Consider the following 20,342-nt stretch of genomic DNA (forward strand, 5'->3'; position numbering starts at 1 on the left):
GGCGACGCGGGGGACAGGCCTATCTACAACCTGTACAACGCCGGGGTTTCTATGGCACCACTGTTATGTCTTTGGTTCAGAAGAATCAGGCAGAGGAAAAATGAAGAAGTTTTTTCCTTTATCTCAGTTTCAGATGAAAACACATAAAATTTGACATCCACTTGGACCTATTCTTCAAATTTCTATGCATAAAGAAGGAGAATAAGATTTTTAAGTGACACTAGATAATTACCCGTGAATTGAAAGGGGTATACATATTTTAGTACATTAGCATGTGATTTACATGTCCATATTATTGTGATTGTGTAAATAAACGTTTTATTTGATAAAAACTTATTTCGTAAGCACTTATTGGCTTATAAAAAAAATTATTTGGTAAATAAATAGAAGACGAGGCAGTTAAGGCTAGGGATGAAAATGGAGCGGAAACGGACGGAACTTAGTGTTATCATATTTGTTTTCATATTTTTTTGCAGAAGCGGAAACGAATAAGAATCCCCGGAAATGAATACGGAAACGGATACTACCGGAAACGGACACGGAGCGAATACAATGCGGATACGAAAACAGAAATAGGCATTGATCGGAACTTTAAAACCCCTTAAATCATAGAGAAATGCACACAAAAACAAACAAATTTAATGAATTGTTAACATGGCTACAAAATAATATCATTATGTTAGCAACTTAGCGTAGTATTGTAGTAGTACCGGACAATTGCGTATAGGGTCAAGTTGAGTACATGTGTGGTAGTAGAAGTTGGGCCTTACATGCATTCTACTAATTGTGTCATTGTGTTCTCTTTGGTGGTTGGGCTACAAAGCAGCTATAGGTCTATAGTAAAAACAGAAATTCCATATTCACGGAAACGGAAAGTTTCATTTCCATGCATATTCCACCGGAAAACACCGTTCCATTTTTGTTTTCGTTTCCGCATAAAAAATTCCATTTCCACTTCCGGTTTGCAAATTTCCATTTCCGTTTTCATATTTCCTCTCTGCTTCCATTTTTCCTCCGGAAAAACAGAAAATTTCCACTCCATTTTCATCCCTAGTTAAGGCGGTTTTAAAGGTAAACCGATGAAAAACCAGAGATATAAAGAAAAAGGATTAAAGCGAAGAAAGGAAAGAGAGAACGTATGTAAAGTTGGACGAAAAAGAAGTTAGACGACAAAACGTTATTTTTTTAAATAGGAGAGAATAATAATATTCTAATTGTTCACTTTCATGTGGTTTAACTTCCATTTGATTCATAGTAAGGTTGACATAATTCTTATATTTACCAACTCTCTATTTTGCACATGCATTCCTTCTTGTGTTTTTATCCTATATTTTACGGTTTTAGAATCATGTGAACCAGATGAACCCTTACAAATTCTATTTCCGTCTTTGTCAGACTTTCTTTTTTGACAAAAACTGTTTTGGGACGGCACGACGTCTCAATGGCTGTTCGGCCGGCGAGTGTCGCGCCAGCCTCCAACTGGTGGCCCGGTACGACCGTCCGGCTGCTATTTTTCTTCTTGGTTTGTTGTGTATTTATACTTGTCCCGTATCAGGCCGGTGTAGACTGTACTCTCGAGAGAAAGAAGACAAGTGTTAGTTGCCGCAAAAAAAAAAAAAAGACAAGTGTTAGTGCCAATCAGGAAAAAAGAGCGCTACTAATCGCCAGAGTGTCTCGAAGGTGGAGTAGTGTACAAGGCTTTTGTCTCGGTAACCACTTTGGAATCATGCAACCACGTACAGGGCGATGGTCCTTCTAATGTACTCGCTCGATGGAAACCTTTTTCTCTCTCGAGCGTACCGGATGAACAGTTGTTCTGTACATTGTACTCTATGTATATTACCCTAGAAAAAGCATGCATAAGAGCATCTACAACCAGACCCCCAATCCGTCCCAAATGCCTGGACGGGCTGCCAGGTCAATGACCGGACGAAAAAATGCCACGCGACCGGACACCCCATTTTCGTCCCAAACACCGGGACTGACCGGCACACCCCATATCTAGGCTAGATATGGGGAGGCACGGAAGCGCCCAGACACATCCGCCGTGTTGGCTCTGTCAAGGCGGATCCATCCCAAATCAGAACCAAATTGACTAGTTCTCCGCATCGATCGAACTCCTCCAGCCTCCTTCCTCCCTCCTCCATTTCTCCCGCAGCCGCCCGCCCCATCCTTACTAGTCGTCCTCTCCCGCCTTCGCCTATATTGTCACCGACGATCGTGCCCGCCTCCACGGCCACAGATGATGCCTCGGCGGAATCAGTCGAGGTCCCATGCTTGGCTTTGGATCCTTGCAAGGCGGAGAACCTTGCCCGGAAGGAGCGCCGCCGGAGGCAGTGCGAGCATGAGGCGGCGGAGAAGATAGCGGCAACGAAGGCAGCTACGGACGCGGCCTTATTGGCCGTTGCTGAGGACATGAACGCGCCGCCGCCAAATCTATCGGTCGTGGCCACGGAGACAATAAACTTGTCGTTGTTGTCCGACCCCGTCATGCCCTCCAAGTGGATGGGCATCCCGGATTTGAGCTTTTCACAAGGGCATGGCGTTGTGGAGACTCGGCAGGGTGCTGTCTAGCGTCATGGTGGCGTCGATGGCAGAGAGGCCTGGCAAAGTCGGTGCATTAGTTTCTGCTCTGAAGATGGATTGATGGAAGATGGTGACGACAACACAGAGGGTGCGTCAGACCAGCTTGTGCCCCAAACCCGGTATGTGGCTTGGTTGGGGCCTCTAGCTTTAGATGTTAGGCATTTGTGTGATGTCTGTTTGGTATTAGGCTCGGACTATCGGCACCCCGTCATCAGGTGGATAGGAGTAGCGACAGTTGTTGCTAGGATGGTGGCTTCAGACTACCTGATGTACTACTTTTATAAGATCTTTGTGAATAATTAATAAAATGACTGCATGCATCGCCCAGATGTAGAGGCCGAGGTAATCCTCCTTTTCAAAAAAAACAAGCCATCCCCGAGGCATACATGATGGCCGACTCACCGGAGCTCAAACTACATCGGGCGTGCTCGAGCAATGCCAGCTCCGATCATGCCCACTTCGTGTTCGATGGAATGCCCGACCAAGTCTTAGTATAATTTGTGACCCTTTCACATTTTCTTCATAGTTTCTTTGGTTGCACATGTCATCGGATCGTATTAGTAGGACGATAGTTAAATTGCGATGCATATAGTAGGAACAAATATTGCATGACATGATAAATCATGGTCAAGAGTCTTTACAAATTTACTATGGAGGATACCAATTCCTAGATGTTTGAAGTTGAGAAAGCATCACACACTAAAAAGAAGAAAAACTTGCGAAAGTTGCGAAGCCTAGGGGTCCGACATTCACATAATTTGAGGATGTTTTGTTATGTGAAAGTTGGTGCAAAACTAGCATGGATCTGATTTGTGGAGCCGGGCAAAAAGGCGAGAAATATTGGGATTTTTTGAAAACTTTATCACGAGTAAAAACACTACATGAAGCCACACCCAATGCTCTCTTCAACATAGATGTCCGTCCATCTAAGAGGTCGTTAGAAAATTTATTGGTTATCTCAAACAAGCTCTAGGACGGAACCAAAGTGGCATCGGAGTTCAAACCTATGCCACTTTGGCGGCGGCTTCTGTACGTCAAGTGAAGAAGAAGCCATTCACTTTTTTTCATTGTTGGTTGAAAATTTGAATGGAAAACCCAAGTGACGGACTGTCCTCAAGGAAATTGAAAACGACCCGGAGAAGATGAAGAAAAATGACGGGTCAAGCTTGGCTCAATCAATTGGGTTGGAAGAGGAAGGAGAAGAAAATGGTGCGTCCGACTTACAACCAACCATGCCAAAAAGAAACCAACAAGTGATGGAAAACAAGTGGGAGAAGGAAAGGGTGGCGCGTGAAGGTGCGGCAAGCAAAATATGCGTCACTTGGATGGGCATTTTTTATGGAAAGGAGGTGAAGAAGAAGGATATGTACAAGTTGTTCATTGTTGTGCAAAGGGAGAAGATGGAGTTTGATCGGGAGAGATTTGCCTTGGAGAAGGACAAGGTGGAATTGGAGAGGCAAGAGAAGGTTGCCAAATGGGAGCTTGAGCAAACAGTGACAATGCGTGGTCTTGACCTCGAGAAAGAGAGGTTGCGCCTTGCGAGAGATACGTAGGAGTTGAGGATCATGTTGCAGGACATCAACCCCTTGGATGATGAAGGGACGAAGTGGTTGCTTCGTATGAAAAAGAGGACAAATTACCGTGAGGAGTGAAGATTTGATTCATTCGTGTATCGTTTATCTATATATGAACTATTGAATTTTATTTTGACATGTACTGAATTTATTTGGGCTACACTATCTCTGTATCATAGAATATATGATGAATTTGCGTTGTATGATCGTCGTGCATGGATTTGCATGGATTTGAGTATTGAGATTAGGAAAGTGTGGTTGTGGAGAGGGCCAAATGAGGACATGCCCGTCTCGGGCGCGTCCATGGAAGTATAGGGACCCGGATTAGACAATTCCGGTTATAGCTGCTCTAATGGGAAATGTGGGTTTCACCCATATATAGGTGGTCCGAGCTTCTATTATGTGTAGTCACGTAAGATGACTGTTGACTTGAAAGGATAAACTACTGTGGTGCCTTCGTAAATCTTAAGATGCTATGTCGGTTCAGTCTCTCGGAGATGCTCATAGGGTAAGGTGTGCATGTGTGTGTTCATAGAGGTGAGTGTATGCTCGTGTATATGAGCTTCTTCGATTGTATTGTGTCTAAGAAACAAAAATCCACTGACTTAAGAACAATAAAAAGTTGAAATAGATTTGCATGTCTCAACTAAGAAATTATCTCTTGGTGTTTCTTTTTTGAAAAAGATCAAGATATATTATAAAAAGCTCATTGGAAGTATAAAGCATCTCAAACAAAATAAAAAATACATTGAGATTCCGAGGCTATCGAACGACCGTTACTGCCACCATAATGAGCTACCGACGCATCGCTATCATTGCTTCTTTACCGGAGCAGGTTTGACCTTGTCGATGACAGTCAAGAAGTCTTCCTGCACGTGCCTCCAAGGACCGATACATTGGAGCCCCAGTCGTCGTCGCTGAACTCTTGCATAGATCTAAACCATCTAACACCAATTATCGCCACATGACGAGAAATCCTAACCTCACTGCCTCAAGGAGACATCGAGAATCTATGTTGGAGTTCTGTCGACTATGTCCAAACGGACGAACTCGAGGAGGATCGAAGCCTGATATTGGGCGAACTCGAGGAGGATTGAACTCGAGGAATACTGTCAACTATGTCCAAAGGGGCGAACTCAGTGTGCACATAAATTCCTCATAGAATTAGTTTAAATTGAGCTAGCCGATATTGGGAATCTCAAAATCCATGGAGGCACTCAATGTTGGGCATAAGATTACAATGACAAATGGTAGAACCTTCCCTGGTCTGTTGGTAACCCTGGCATGGGCTCTAGGCGCCCGTGACAATACGTGTTGCAAAGCAGGGGCAAGGCATATGCAACCAGAGAGCGTATCCTGTGAAACGGAGGCACTCGTGCACCAGATGCGAGAGCGCATCCTGTGAAATGGAGGCACTCGTGCACCAGGTGCTCCGCTATGCTATGGGCCATTAGATTTGAAATCAATGGACAAGATCCATCTGCAAGGGAAGATGATGGTACATTTGCAAAAACATACCTTCAATCTAGCTAAACAGATCAGATAGACCCCCGAAGCCCACTTCGTCTACCTACATTTTCCAATGTTGTGTGCCACTGCTCTAGGTCGCCTTGCTGATCTGGGGTTAAAAAAAATGGGGCGAATCACCTCTCTCCCTCTCCCTCTTTGGCTTCCAGCTTTGAAACACCAGCGCCCAGATCTACATCATGAGGCATCTCGTTGCAGCTCTATGGACACGATATCTTTAGCTGGTAGGGAGTACAATGCAATAACATCAATGGTCTTGCATTGCAGCACAAGTGTTTCATAGTATGAATGCACATAATTTGTTCAACAACCGTCCATCTTAAGTGCAAAGTAGAATAAAAAGCTTACATTGTTAGTTTCACAGGTTTACATTCTTGATGAATACATGGTGCTAGAAAAGCCAGAGCCTAGGACAACTAGGCACAATCAGGAAGAGTACAAGGAGTAAATTTAGCAGTTTGATATCTGTTGTTATGCCCTCTCATTTTACAAAACCCACTAAGCTCCCAAATTTGCGTAAGAAAATGAATAATTGCGGTCTTGCAAATCTCTTTGTTTATTTATATTTTAAGTGTTGTAACCAGGGGATAAAAATTACCATCATACTTGCAGCTCATGCATATAGACGACACTCACATCACGCTAATGTCATTCCCAATCAGTAACATGTGCATGTTCTACCTTGCATGCCTTTTGAGTTTTTTTGTGGGTACATGCCTTTTGAGTTCACTGGTGAGTTTTCAAAACATTAATTTTGGTTCACTAACATGCTAACAAGCAACACACATTAAGGATATTACCTTCAGAGCATCCCTACAATGTGGATCGTAGCAAAATAAAATCAGGAGCATGAACAACTAGTAATGGTTTCACAACTCCCAAGTATTGATTCTTCATATACAAGTACTCACAATCATGCATAGTGCTGCACATGAAAAAATGTTATAAATTTTGAAGGAATAAAACAAAAGCATCTTGTTTGTGTATTTGTAATCTTATTACTGTAGCAACTGAAACTGAAGATACAATTTTTACCCTTCTAGTTGCATATATCATACATCGGTTCGGTGTAGATAATACTCATTCCAAAACACATTGGTAAAGGAAGAAGACAACACACCTTGATCCTTGAAGTACAGCAGACTATCAACTCTTGTGTCACTTTGTACCATCGACGTCCCAAAACTAGAACATGAGCCAGCGCCACAATACAGTTCGTTGCGTAGGTTTAGCTTCTATGGCGGAGATCCTGACTTTCTGCTGGAGAGGGAAAGAGACAGGATGGGCGATTTTTTTTCAAACCCTACCTCAGCTCCCATGCCAAGGTGGTGGGGGGCACAGGAGACAGGACAGGGCAAAGACAGGACTGAGGAAGGGCGATAGACAAACTGGGCTTGGGAGGTCTATCTTATTTGTTTAGCTAGACTTGAAGGTTTGTTTTGCAAATACACCAGCAGCTCCCCTTGCAGATGGATCTTGTCCTTTGATTTTGAATCTAATGACCCATAACCTGGTGGAGCATCTGGTGGAGAGCGTATCCCGTGAAACGGAGACACTCGTGCACATATTTGTTGCCATAGATCATTTAGCTACACTTAATATTCGGCACACACCTTGATCAGGTAGCCGATATTGACTCTTTATCTTAAGATTGTCTCCTTTCATTTCCACTACTTCATCTATCCTGATTTATAAGTCTCAAGCATATTTTAACCTTGACCATTAATTTAGTCTATAAAATATACACTATATGCAACAACAAACACATCATTGAAATCTTTCTTTGGAATTGAACGTTATGATAGGGAAAGTATCTAGTGCTCCCAGGCTTGGGGTGCTCCCGGTGCTCCAAATGTCCGAAAAACATTTTTAAAATGTTCAAAAAATTCTGAAAAAATGCAGCACATCGATGGAACATCGATGTCTCTTGTCACAAATTTCAAATCAAAATTCGAAACATTGCTCAAGATACAAAAATGATAAATTTTTGTACATAACATAAGTTGGGCTTTAGTTTTGGCCCATTTATCACATTGATGTCAATTTTGTCATTTTTGTATCTCGAACAATATTTCGAATTTTGATTTGAAATTTTTTGACAAGAGACATCGATGTTCCATCGATGTGCTGCATTTTTTTCAGAATTTTCTAAACATTTTAAAAAATGTTTTCCGCATCGGAGCACCGGGAGCACCCTAGGCCTGGGAGCACTAGATACTTTCCCCGTTATGATATAGGTTTTACGACATATAACTAATATTTTATTGAACAAATCCATGGTCATTTTTTTCTACCGAAATGTGTGCGGTGTTCTAGACTTATAAATAAGGGTGGAGTGAGCAGCATGGAATAGTAGTCCCTACACATTTAGATGTTCTATTTTTTTCCGAAATCAAATGTACAAGACACGTTTTAGTGTGTTTGTTCACACATTTCAATCCGTAGTCAGCTCATTTTGAAATATCAAGAACATCTTATATTTGTGAACGGAGGGAGTACATTATCTATATCTATACCAATATAAAAAGACCCAAAGGGGCAGATCTAATTAATTTCAGACATCAAATCATGTCAATCCAACGACCTAGACCGCTTCAATGTCGAGCACTCAACACGTTTAGCGTGCAGTTAGTTTCAAGCCAAATATAATGTTTTTTTGCGGCAATGCCAAATATAATGTTGATCACATAATAACATGCAAATAATATCCTACTTAATATCCACACACACTTAATATACTTTCAAATTAACGTGCATTGCACGTACACATTGACTAGTTAAAAACAAAAAGAAGATAAGATCCCCTTGGAAGAAGAAGTAATTCCATCTGCCAATTCCATATAGTAGTACTAGTTTCCACTTGCATGAACCACACAACAGAATCATTAGCCAAAGCGTGACGCCTCTTTGGCCCCCTCGTTCCCTTTCCCAAAGCAGGCATTTTCCAGCCAGGACTCCATCCGCACCGCACCAAGAAGCCTCCTAAAAAGCGGCCCGGTCGGTCGGAATCAACACCACGACGGAACCCAGCGACCCGGAGAAGCCGCGCGGCCTTAAACCCCGACCCAACCACCCGCCCGACCCTCTCGTCTATTCCCAGCCGTTTCCCGTTCCCAAATTCCCAACCCGATTCCATTCCGCCCCACTCCCACTCGTCGCCCTCCCGATTCGGTTTGAAAAGAGACAAAAGGGATGCTCGACCGGTCCCTCCGGCCGGCGGAGGCCGGCGCCGGCGCGGCCGGCCCCGGCGAGGTCCGCGGGAACGTGGATCGGGTCCTCTTCAAGGACCTGGTCGACATGGTGCCGCTCGTCGAGTCCCTCATGGTGAGCGCGCGCGTGGGCGAGCCGAGGCGCAGATCTCGCCGGGGCTGGAGGGATTTCATGCTCCCTCTCGCGGAGCTTGTAGATTCGGGTCGTTCTAACCATCGGGCTTGCTTTGCCTCTGGATGCAGGATCGGAGGACGAACCCGTCGTACTCGCGGCGCGCCTCGCTGGTGTACACGCCGGCGCCGGCCAAGAAGGTGACACGCTTCTTTCTTCGTCTTTTGGCGCTTTGCTCCTTGGATGTGGGGATTTTTTGCATTAACAAAAAAGCTATAGTGACAGTTGCTGATGTTTCGGTTTCCCTGTGTACTTTTCTGAATTGCGACCCCGGGAGTGGTTCAGATGTCGTGCTTCGGTAGATAGGCTGTGCAAGAAAGTTCAGATTAGGGAATTTCATTGTCATTTACATGGTTTACAGGGGTAGATCTCGCAAGTCTGTCGGTTTCTGTTAAGCTTTTGTAGCCTTGTTGAGATGGCATGGCGTTGATAAATCTGTTTTGTTACTGTCATGAGCTTTTGTAACGGTGAAGGGATGCGTGATTTTTTTCTTATAGGGTGGTGATTTGAAAAGCGCAAAGACACCACAAACCTTGTCGGCAAAAAAGCGGAGGGATCCTGGAGACACAGGAAATAAAAGCACACCTGATTCAAATGGAGAGAACGGCTCCGTTGCCCCGATGACTCAATCGGGAGCAGAAAATAAACCCAAAGACAAGGATGAGATTGGCTTGCTGCGTGAGCAGGTCGATGAGCTCCAAAAGCAACTTGTCGAAAAAGAGGAGGCATTGAGGTCTGCCGAGAGTACTGTGAGTGAGATGAATGCGGTGTATTCGACAGTTGATGGGTTGAAACGCCAAGTTGCTGAGAAAGAAGCTTTGATCAAATATGCTAATTCTCAGTTACAAAATGCAAAGGTGAATTGCCCGCCTGCCTGCAATTACATTGTGCTATATATATTTCTTTAGTGGAAATTGTGCTATATTCTGCTTCAGTGAGCCAGAGTTTCCTCTCTTGTTCTGAAGCTTATTTGTCGTTATCGTTTTAAATTTTGTTCTACAAATGGCACACTACTTGCTACGCTTTATATTTTTGGTGTTCAAATCACAATGATCCTAACAAACACATAAAATACATTTTTTAACCATTAGAGCAGCAGGAGAGGCTCCTATTGCTATTTAAATTAAATAAAGAATATTTACAGAGTCATGAAACAAAATCCAGAATTATACAAAGGCCATAAGAAGAAAGAAAAGTGACACTACATGACTATCATTAAAGCTAGTCAAAAATTCGGCTATATTAGGCTGCACCCTCAGTTTCAAAATATTGAGGTGAGATTGGAGTAGTCTCAGCCAGTCCACCAAGGAGGCAGGTATCCTGTCAAAGTAGCATCTGCTTCTAATCTTCCATATGTTCCAAGCAGCCAAAATGGTAATTTCTTTGAAAAGAGCATGTGGCCAATTCCTAGAAGATTCATCAAACATTTCTTGCAATTACAACATAAAATTAGGGAATGATATGCTTATGTTCACCACCATTTAGTTCACAATATGCCAAGTTGATTTTAAACTGAAGAAACTAAGGTACGAATAGCAGACAGGCCATATGCAGCAGTTTCCACTTTCCAGTTATAATCTGGATTGCAATGCATTTAATCCTCGTGCCAGGCTTTATTAGTGAATTTCAAATCTCTGCAGCCTAGTTTTTTTTCCACTACTAGGCTATCCGGTCCAAAGTTTTAATCCTCATTTTGGCCATAGTGCAAACTGAACTGTGGCCCTGTTCTCGTGCACAGAATTGATCTGTGCATTTACGCAATTCCACTTTTTGCAATGCAGTTGAATAAAGCATGTTTATTTCATATACATTTCCCTTACCAGATGATAACAGCATAGCTCAATTTCGGTAAAGTTTAACAGAGTGGGTGTTCTGTTCCCTTCGTTTCTTATATTAAATGTTTGGTTTATAGTCAAATCAACTGCCCATACTAGGGCATTTATTTGATGTTTTTTTTTCTGAAATTTCTTCTGTAGATTATGCTTGCAGACAAGCAAGCATCCTTAGAAAAATTGGAATGGGAGGTAAAGACCTCAAATAAGAAGGTGGAAGATCTTCAAGGGGACGTCTCCAATATGGAGTTTGAGATAAGTTCATTCGTGACATTATTCGAGAAAATCTCGGAGAATGTTTCAGATGATTGTCACGATGGTAGCATACCATCTTATGATCTAGAGGCACTTCAATCAGTGGTGAGTAATCCTTGAATCCCTACAAGTTTTACAGGTCTGATCAATGATGACGCTGTTATCTGTACTACTAATTCTCTGCAAAAGATCTAATTGCAATGTAGTATTCCAAATTGTTCCTTTTTTGTCAACTGTGTAAATTGTATGGTAATCTAGCTTATCATTTCTGGCTTGAAAATCATGTAATGTTTAAGATTCGGATTCTACAATGAAATTCGCTAACAATTTAGGCTATCAACATAATAAGGGTAACACTGCTAGGATATGTTAATAGTGCGACCTGTGCCCCGCCATGCAAGATCACTATGAAAGCTGCCAGGAAACTTCAACAAAAGTAAAACTGGGAAGATGTCATGCCTGCATATTTACCCTCTTTAAGTAACCATCAAACGTTGCTCTTTCAGAGTGAAATCGACAAGATTGAAGTGGACAAGATAGAGCAGGAAAGAGTTACATATGCTGAAGCTCTTGCTGCTGCAAGAGCAAACCCTAACGAAGAACAGTTGAGTTCAGTTGCGGAGGCGCGGTCAAGGCTGCAGGTCCTTGTTGTACAATAATGCACGAGGTGCCAGTTGTAGTGTATGTACGATGATGCACGGGGGTGCCAATTGTAGTGTATGTACGATAATTTTAAGTCACTGATGTAATTATAATTGTGGGCTTGAGCTGGTTCATGTGTGTGACCGGTGTGACTGTAACCAATCGAGCACTTGAAACTGGACAATTGTTTTAGTTTTCGGATCACATTTACCTGGTTCTGTGCTCTCCGTTGTGGATTATATTAGAAGGAAAACTTTGGCTGTTGTTTTGATGATGAGCACTGGGCAGTGCTGCTATCTAGTGTGATTTTAGTGTTTTTAGACTTGGTTGAATGTCCGGGCACAGATTGCTGCTAAGTTTTATGATGTTGGAATTTTTGAACTGCTGATGCATCTTCTTTTCATTATCCTTTGAATCGTCATATTTGTGCAATCACGATTCACGGTGATGTGGAATCACATAATGTCATCTGAAGAACTGAAAGCAAGTAAGTGCATTATAGTGACAACACTAATTTCCTTTTCGGAGGAACTTGTGAACACAGCAAAACATCTTGCAATGAATCTACCAGAACAGTTGCAGCTAGATCATATCCACACTAAGTGTAAAGTACAGCCAAAAGCAGGTTTATGCCACTCCCAATGCATGCTCTTAATGATATATCCTCACAATTCCCAAACAAACGTAGTTTTTCTCTCATGAAAAGTCGCCCAGGAAGGCTAAACAAACACATCCAAAGTTTACCGAGTACAGCTGTAAAGATACCTCCTCCTAGTATCTGGATGGATTCGCCTCCGGATGCGATGATGCCCTTCCTTGTAAATGATGCAACTGTGATTGAATGGAGGAGATTATTATAAAAAAAAACGCAGCCAAAGCTTAGAGAGAATGTTATTTGACGACTCGACTCCTTAAACCCGTTCAAATGCCAATTCAACTTAATTCGCTAGTTTCGACGATTGAACAGAAAATGCTCGTTAAACCTTGCAAGTTTTGAGTTTTTTATTTCACTAGAACAGTTTTTTCATTTCTGTTGTTTTTCTTGTATAAAACATTGTATTATATTTGCCTTATTAGTGAGAAAATACCGTAGAACAATTGTTCTACCTACGGTTTGTGGTTCAAAAAGAAAGGGCTGATTTGAGGCCTCTCTACAAAAAAATTAAGAGCACGCAAAGTGCGTACTGTATTAACTTTTTTTTAGAGAGAAGAAGGCCTTTTCCCAAGCTAAGCCTGCCTACCAACCAGGGTGGGCTGAATATCACGGGCACAAACGGCCCTTGGGACTCAGGGGCCCGCTCAATTCTGGCGCGCAAATTCCCGCCAAGCCAGACATCGCACTGGTCTACCCTAAGGCACCGTCCCAACAGGCAATTTCCAGCCACACGACCCGACCCCTCGGAGCGCCCTGACCGTCAGATCACATCAGTCCCCTCTCTTCTCTCCCCGTCCGAAACTACCCACGCACGCCTTCCCTGATTCGTTCGCCCGCTCCTCCGTCCCCCTCCCGTCCTCGCGCGGCCCGTCCCGCCCCTCCTTCCCCTAACCGCGCCGCCGTCTGCCGGGGCAGAGCATTATCAATTAGCCCGCTGCCTCGCGGGGGTGAGCAACCGCCGGCTCGATTAGCAGCTGCCGTGCCCCTCGCCGCCGCCGCCTCCCCCCTCTGACCGCCGGAGCCATGGGTACACCATCCCGCGAAGCTCCGCTCACAGCCGCCAACAATATCCAGGCATGTTTCTGCTCAGATGTTGCAGCCTGCGTGTGATCTGCATTTGCCCCCCTCTCATGTCAGTCTTCTTGCAGCCGTTCTTTGTACTTCTTAAGGCGTCCGCTGGCGCATCCGCATCCATTTCCTCCCCGGCAACTTCCCGGGCTCGGCGGCGAATCGAGGTCTCCCAGCCGTCATCTCCCAACCCCAAATCTGCAAAGAGACCGTGGGATGACGACGATGAGGCGGACATGGAGATGTACGAGCAGCTCCGCCTGGAGGCCTTCCACTGCACCTGGTCTAAGATCCAATCCACCATCAATGTCTGCCTCTCTCCGATCGACCAGCCTCGTTCCTCATCATGCGCATACTTTAATGCGTGCTATGTCTCATCTTGGTATCGTTTTGGTTCCAGGAGGTCCTCAGAGGCATCAACCTCAAGCTGTTCGACCAGGTGCTGCGGTGGGTCCAGGAATCCTTCTCCGCGATCCGCTCTATCATGAGACCCCGCCCTGCCGAAATCCAGCAACCGTACCCTCTCTTAACTGATGTGATCTGCAGAAAGATACCAACGGCATTTGTTCTCACTAGTAAGCAGAACACTGCCATCAAGTGTTTGACTGATTGGTTTCTACTGACGAGGAATCGACTGATTTGATTGGATTGGGTTTCTCACTTTTGCAGAGAACGCAGAATTTGTTGATGATGTCACGACATTTCGGGATCTCATGGATCATCTGGAGTCTAATGGATGTCACTTGGCCAAGCTCTCGGCAACGGAATTATCATCAAAGAATGGAGTCGGTGGCTGTTTAAGGAGCTTGTTGAGGCAGCTGCTTTCAGATGTTCCAGATGTGAGTGACATGAATGTGGCTCAAATCTTTTTAAATCTGCATTGTTGATTCAGACTTGAGTGTATTGGCTCTCTAACTTCATCTGTTGCTGCTTTTCTCCAACAGGTAGCGGATGTATCTGCACTCGCATCTTGGTACTGCAAAGGCGACAATTACGATCAACCTATCATTATCATAATTGATGATTTAGAGCAATGCTCCGGTGATGTCTTGGGAGAGCTTCTGATGACGCTGAGGTAAACTCTATGTTTAGTCGCTTCAGGCACTTTGCTCTTATCTTTTAGGCACTTCTACGCCAACCCAGGTAAAAGTAGGTGCAATCTTTGAAGAAACTCTGATCTCGGTACCCATGAGATATGCAAAAATCCTGACTACATAAATACTAGTTTCAACTCTTAGCCCACTGTTTAATCCTTACAGCTTAACACTAATTAGTTTCAATGTCAATGATAGCAAGAAGCATATCGATTTATTTGTTCAATAGCTTCTGCTCCTTTTCTTGTAGTTGCATGCTCCATGCCACTTGTTTAGCTCCTCTCTAGAAGAAATGTATTTACTACTCCCTCTGTCCCATAATGTAAGACGTTTTTTGACATTAGAGTGTAGTGTCAAAAAACGTCTTACATTATGGGACGGAGGGAGTAGTAATGAAACATATTCTTGTAGTTGCATGAGCATGCCACTTGTTTAGCTCCTCTCTAGAAGAAATGTATTTACCAGTAATGAAACATAATACATAGTTTTTCTTCTTTCTGCGATTAATTTCAATTAAGAAGCTTGCATTTGTGGATTTGGTTCGACATAGAATTTTTGAAAGCCTAATGCTTTTCTCTTTATTGTAGTGAGTGGGTAATTAAGATACCAATCTTCTTTGTAATGGGGATAGCAACTACCCTTGACGCACCACGGAAACTGCTCTCATCGGAAGCTCTTCAAAGATTAGATCCCTGTAAACTCACGTTGGGGTCTCCCTCTGATAGAATGAATGCCCTTGTGGAGGCCATCCTTGTTAAACCATGTGCCGGTTTCTGCATCAGTCACGAAGTTGCAGTCTTCCTCAGAAATTACTTTTTCAGACACGATGGGACAATAACATCATTCATTAGTGCTCTCAAGGTTAGTTTTTCATATTAAGCACTTAAGCTATATTCATGTTAGAAATTCTATCGAATATATTTTCTCCATCTGTTATGGAAAAACTAATCAAAATTGACATAGCTTGCATGCAGTAAGCACTTCTCCGTCGAACCTTTGAGTTTCTTGTGCATGGGAATGCTTGAAGAGGATTCTGAGGTTGCTGCTATTTCCTATTTCCATCATAGTACCATGTTTGCTATTTTTTTGTTACTACTACCAGCTAGAACCTACACTTCAGTTTCCCTTATATTTTAGTATATATATCTCTGTTTGAGTTGCTTCTGATTTACTGCCCTACAGAACTTTTGGCGTGATAAATTTGGTGCACTGCCTGTAGCAATTCAGAAACAAGCTTTTGGTTTACCCTCATGCACTAGGTATAAGATCATCTATAAGATCTGGTTACAATAATTTCTCCCATTCTATAGGTTTGAAACTGTGTATTGCAGGGAAAATAACTCAGTCAAGCCTGGCAACAATTTGGTGGAAGGGTTGTCTGAGCTGATGAAGCTGCAAAAGGATTGGAGTTCTGTTCTCTCGGTAAACACTTAACAGCCCTTTGAGAAAACGACAGCTCTCCATCATTATACATAAATGAGCGTTGTGGTAAACACTTAAGATATTGCATGCTCACATGTCTACCTTCATGTGAAGGATACTTAAATAAAAGCTAATGAAAAGTGTAACTGTGTAATTTACTCATTGGTATATATATGGTATAAAACACATCCATACAATTTTGAAATTACAGAAGCTTCTTTAGTTGATTAATTGTGAATATGGTAGGTCCATAATACTGAATATTTGTCTCCCACATTATGACCATCCAGTGCTTGTATGAAGCTGGAAGACATGGCAAAGTGCAACTTCTAGATATTTTCTGCGAGGCAATCAATCCGGATCTGCATACTCAGAATGATTCAAATAATGAACTGCTGTCTAAACCGACAAGTGGGAATCTATCAAGTGGAAAATCAGGTGCTGGTAGAAGATGTATAGCTCAGGCATTGGATACAGTAAGGTAAGATGATCGAATTTGCTTTCAGATTTCTTGATGCACAAAGTCTCTGATTTATTACTGTTATAGATAGTTGTGCATATCTAATCTTGTACTCTCTCCATTCCTAAGCCTTTTTAGGGATTCCAATATGGACTACATATGGAGCAAAATGAGTGAATCTACAGTCTAAAATATGTCTATATATCTGTATGTAGTCTGTATTAAAATATCTAAAAAGGCTTATATTTAGAAACGGAGGAAGTATATCACATGTAGATCCTAACCGATTGTAACTTCTATCATTGCATTGTTGAGCTAATATAAAACCTGCGGCCCTGCGGTATTTGACCGTGCACAGTATTTCCCCAATCACTCTCCTCGTACTTTTTTATATCTTTAATTTATAATTTAAGAGAGCTCCAGACTCTTTAATGGAGTCACTAGGCCATGATTATTGTATTGGAAGTAATATGGCCAACTGACAATTACCATGAAAGACAAGTTTTTTTTTTGCAGCGGTTACATACTAGGGCTGATTTTTTCATTTGTCTGAAGGCAATACCCTTTTTTGAAACTTTTATTTAATTTGGTCTTTTAGATTCTGATGAATCCGTTATGTTGGATCAGATACATGCCTATGGAAACATTATTTCGTGTTCTTGAAGTTTGGAGCATCCATTTAGAAGGAATGAATGAGGTATTCTCACTGCTGATTTTGTAATGATGAACACTTTGGTGAAAGAAGTACAAGTCATGTAACGAGAAATTTATTATTTCTCATCAAGTCATTTTGGTCAAGTTTATTCACTTGCTAAATGGTGGATCCAGTTTCTCATCACCAGTTTTCGTACTAGGTTGTTTGTATGGAATCTGGATAGATACTCTGAAAATGGGACATATTATTTTGGTTCTCTGTTTGAAGTTTTTTGTGTTAAAGTAGCTTCTGAATACTTGTGGTTGCTGAACTTATCTTTTTACAAAATGGACTGGAAATTCGGCAATTTCACTTTACATTGGAGAAGCTAATTATGGGCTTGTAGCAGAAAACCCAAAGACAATAATTGCAATATTTGTATTGGCTGCACTGAGGCGCTAGTTATGAATATGCTCATTCTTTTCTAGATTAATGCCAAGGTCAAAGAGCTTCAGTCAACCACAACCAGTGAAGATTGTGTGACAATCACAAAGGATAAGTGGCCTAGGTTTGTACTACCTTTTATCATCTCTCATGTGCAATTCTATTGATAAAACAAATATTAAGAATGCCAAAATAACCATGCAGTTATTTTTATTTATAATTAATGGATATGTAAGACTTGTGATACTGAATCATGATCATGATTGTAATGTCGAATAGTAATTAGCAGGGGTGTTTCATTCAACGCACCTGCTACCAGTCAGACTAATATAGTATTTACTTTACATACAATGCAATAGTGACAACTGGCAAGACGTGACTGAATATCTTATCCATGAAACTCCAATACAATATTATAAATTTTGCTTAGCTGAAACTGGCTGACCATCACTTCATGCTGTATCAGGAGATCAACAAATAGTACTGCAATTGGAACAGTGCCATTAAACGATAAAGCTACCATGCTATTGGATGATATTACGAGGTAAAGTTATGGTAGGATATATTAGCTCAGCACCATTTTGATCTTGCATGTTGTGGTTGGTAAATTAGCTTAATATCAGATAAATTTTGTTATCCAGTGTGTTTGTTCTCTAACATTTCGTCTCAGTTTGAAACACAGTAATATATTTGTTTCCATCCTCATTAAGAGAAGCATCTAGCTAGACACCCAAATATACGAAGCTGGGCCAAATGTGATCAGCAGTTTATCATAATCCACCACAATACCAGATGAAGCCTAGATGTACAATGATATACCATAAGACCCTCTAGGAATAGGTATGATATACAATGAGATTTAGTAATTAACATCTTGACATGACTGATTGTCAAGTTTATGCTGTGAACTGAGAAGTCACTTATCCTATTAACTCTGTTCAGTTTATAATATTATTAAGTCATTTGAAGTTTCAGCATCTAATGTCTAGATATTCAACAGAAATTTTTTGGTGCCTGTCGAGTGTTTACCTTTCCATGAAATCATTTGCTTCAAGAATGTTGGTGTTCTCCAATCTGTAAGTTTTTCCTTCATATAAAAAATTATTGTTACTGTGTACTCCATCTGTTCCAAATTAGTTCTTAAGTCAAACTTCTTTTAAGTTTAACCAAGACCATAGAAAAAAAATGAAAAATACATCAACAACTGCAACACCAAATTAGTTTCACTAGATTCATCATAAAAAATATTTTCATATTATATATATGTGATGTTGTCGATATTAACACATTTTTCAAGACTTGGTCAAATATAGAGAAGTTTGACTTAGGACAAAGCTAGAACTTCAATTAATTTAGAATGGTAAGAGTAATCCATATACTAATAACAATTCTGATTTCCATTTCATCTCATCTCATATCTAGGCACTAATTGGAAACCCAAGAAGAATGGTTCAGCTTGATCTCCTGAAGTCACAGAGCCGTCTTAATTGCTCTTGCTGCAGCAGAAATGGAATTGCTGTGTCAGCATCCTTGCATGACACATCAGTTATGTAAGTCCATGCATTAAGATATGAATATTCTGACTGATATTTAAGTAGCTGTTACGCTTGGAATCTGAATGGCACCACCATAATATGCCATATTAGTAATGTAAGTCCATGGAGTAAATTTATACATGATTGACAGGCTAGGCCTAGGCTCAAACATTCACCATATCGTGGGCAAGCAAAGCCTTGGCCAACATTTTATAGCTGATGCGAAACCATTTTATGTTGCAGGTGCAACCTAGCCCAAGAATATGGTGACGTAATTAACCTCCATGACTGGTACCTGTCTTTTGATGGAATTATCAATTCAAAAGGGAAAAGCAAATTGGTTGGTTCTCCCTCAAAAAAGAAATCAAAAGCCACGCCTCAACAGAGTGGAGCCATGATCCAGTATCCTTGACCATAGTTTTTTTTGCTTCATTGACCACAGTTTGACAAACTGAATTCATGGTTTTCATTTTCAAATACCAGTCCATAATTTTCTACTGATATTTCAGTCCAGGTAATCCTTGACACGTAATTTTCCAGAGCACGGTTCTGCAGGGCTGTCACTGAGCTCCAAATTACTGGACTTCTTCGGATGCCAAGCAAGAGAAGGCCAGATCTGGTGCAGAGAATTGCATTCGGTCCTTGAGACCTTCATTTTTTGTGAAGAATTTATGCTAGAAACGAGCAGTGCACTGAAAGGCTAAGAAAATGTTTCTCCTGTAGTCTGTTGCATGTGGAGCTCTGTTTGGTTGTATGCTGTAGAGATGCATTAAGCCAATGGAGCCTTTGAGCGCTTCTGCAGGTACCAGTTTATTTGAGTATTTGCATCATTTGATTATGAAACTGTAGAGATGCATTAAGGCCAGATCTGGTGCAGAGAATTGCATTCGGTCCTTGAGACCTTCATTTTTCACGAAGAATTTATGCTAGAAACGAGCAGTGCACTGAAAGGCTAAGAAAATGTTTCTCCTAGTCTGTTGCATGTGGAGCTCTGTTTGGTTGTATGCTGTAGAGATGCATTAAACCAATGGAGCCTTTGAGCGCTTCTGCAGGTACCAGTTTATTTGAGTATTTGCATCATTTGATTATGAAACTGGAGAACTCTGAGTTGCCACACAACAGTTTATCTCCTAGTAGTGATATGGCCGATGTTGATTTTAATTATGCTGGCAACCAAAATAAAGTTCCTCACATCCATGCTAGTAATTTCCAGAAAATCATGCCTTGGAGCTC

At 41.7% G+C, this 20,342-nt stretch overlaps 2 protein-coding genes across 2 annotated transcripts; both read left to right on the forward strand.

Moving 5' to 3' along the window:
• The first annotated feature begins 8,766 nt into the window (after nt 1-8,766).
• On the forward strand, nt 8,767-12,068 carry LOC123150175 (protein MICROTUBULE BINDING PROTEIN 2C). Its single transcript, XM_044570004.1, has 5 exons — nt 8,767-9,011; nt 9,140-9,208; nt 9,566-9,925; nt 11,045-11,260; nt 11,662-12,068. Exons 1-5 carry the CDS (start codon nt 8,880-8,882, stop codon nt 11,812-11,814), a joined length of 930 nt encoding a protein of 309 aa, XP_044425939.1. The 5' UTR covers nt 8,767-8,879; the 3' UTR covers nt 11,815-12,068.
• A 1,150-nt stretch (nt 12,069-13,218) lies between these two features.
• On the forward strand, nt 13,219-20,065 carry LOC123150174 (origin of replication complex subunit 3). The gene is made up of 17 exons (XM_044570002.1): nt 13,219-13,526; nt 13,601-13,828; nt 13,921-14,095; nt 14,190-14,359; nt 14,465-14,595; nt 15,202-15,475; nt 15,578-15,652; nt 15,797-15,873; nt 15,946-16,036; nt 16,327-16,517; nt 17,124-17,193; nt 17,619-17,698; nt 18,041-18,118; nt 18,575-18,650; nt 18,997-19,124; nt 19,353-19,511; nt 19,650-20,065. Exons 1-17 carry the CDS (start codon nt 13,476-13,478, stop codon nt 19,753-19,755), a joined length of 2,160 nt encoding a protein of 719 aa, XP_044425937.1. The 5' UTR covers nt 13,219-13,475; the 3' UTR covers nt 19,756-20,065.
• Nucleotides 20,066-20,342: the final 277 nt, after the last annotated feature.

This window comes from Triticum aestivum, chromosome 7A (genome assembly GCF_018294505.1).
Source record: "Triticum aestivum cultivar Chinese Spring chromosome 7A, IWGSC CS RefSeq v2.1, whole genome shotgun sequence".
NCBI classification, from domain to species: Eukaryota; Viridiplantae; Streptophyta; class Magnoliopsida; order Poales; family Poaceae; genus Triticum; species Triticum aestivum.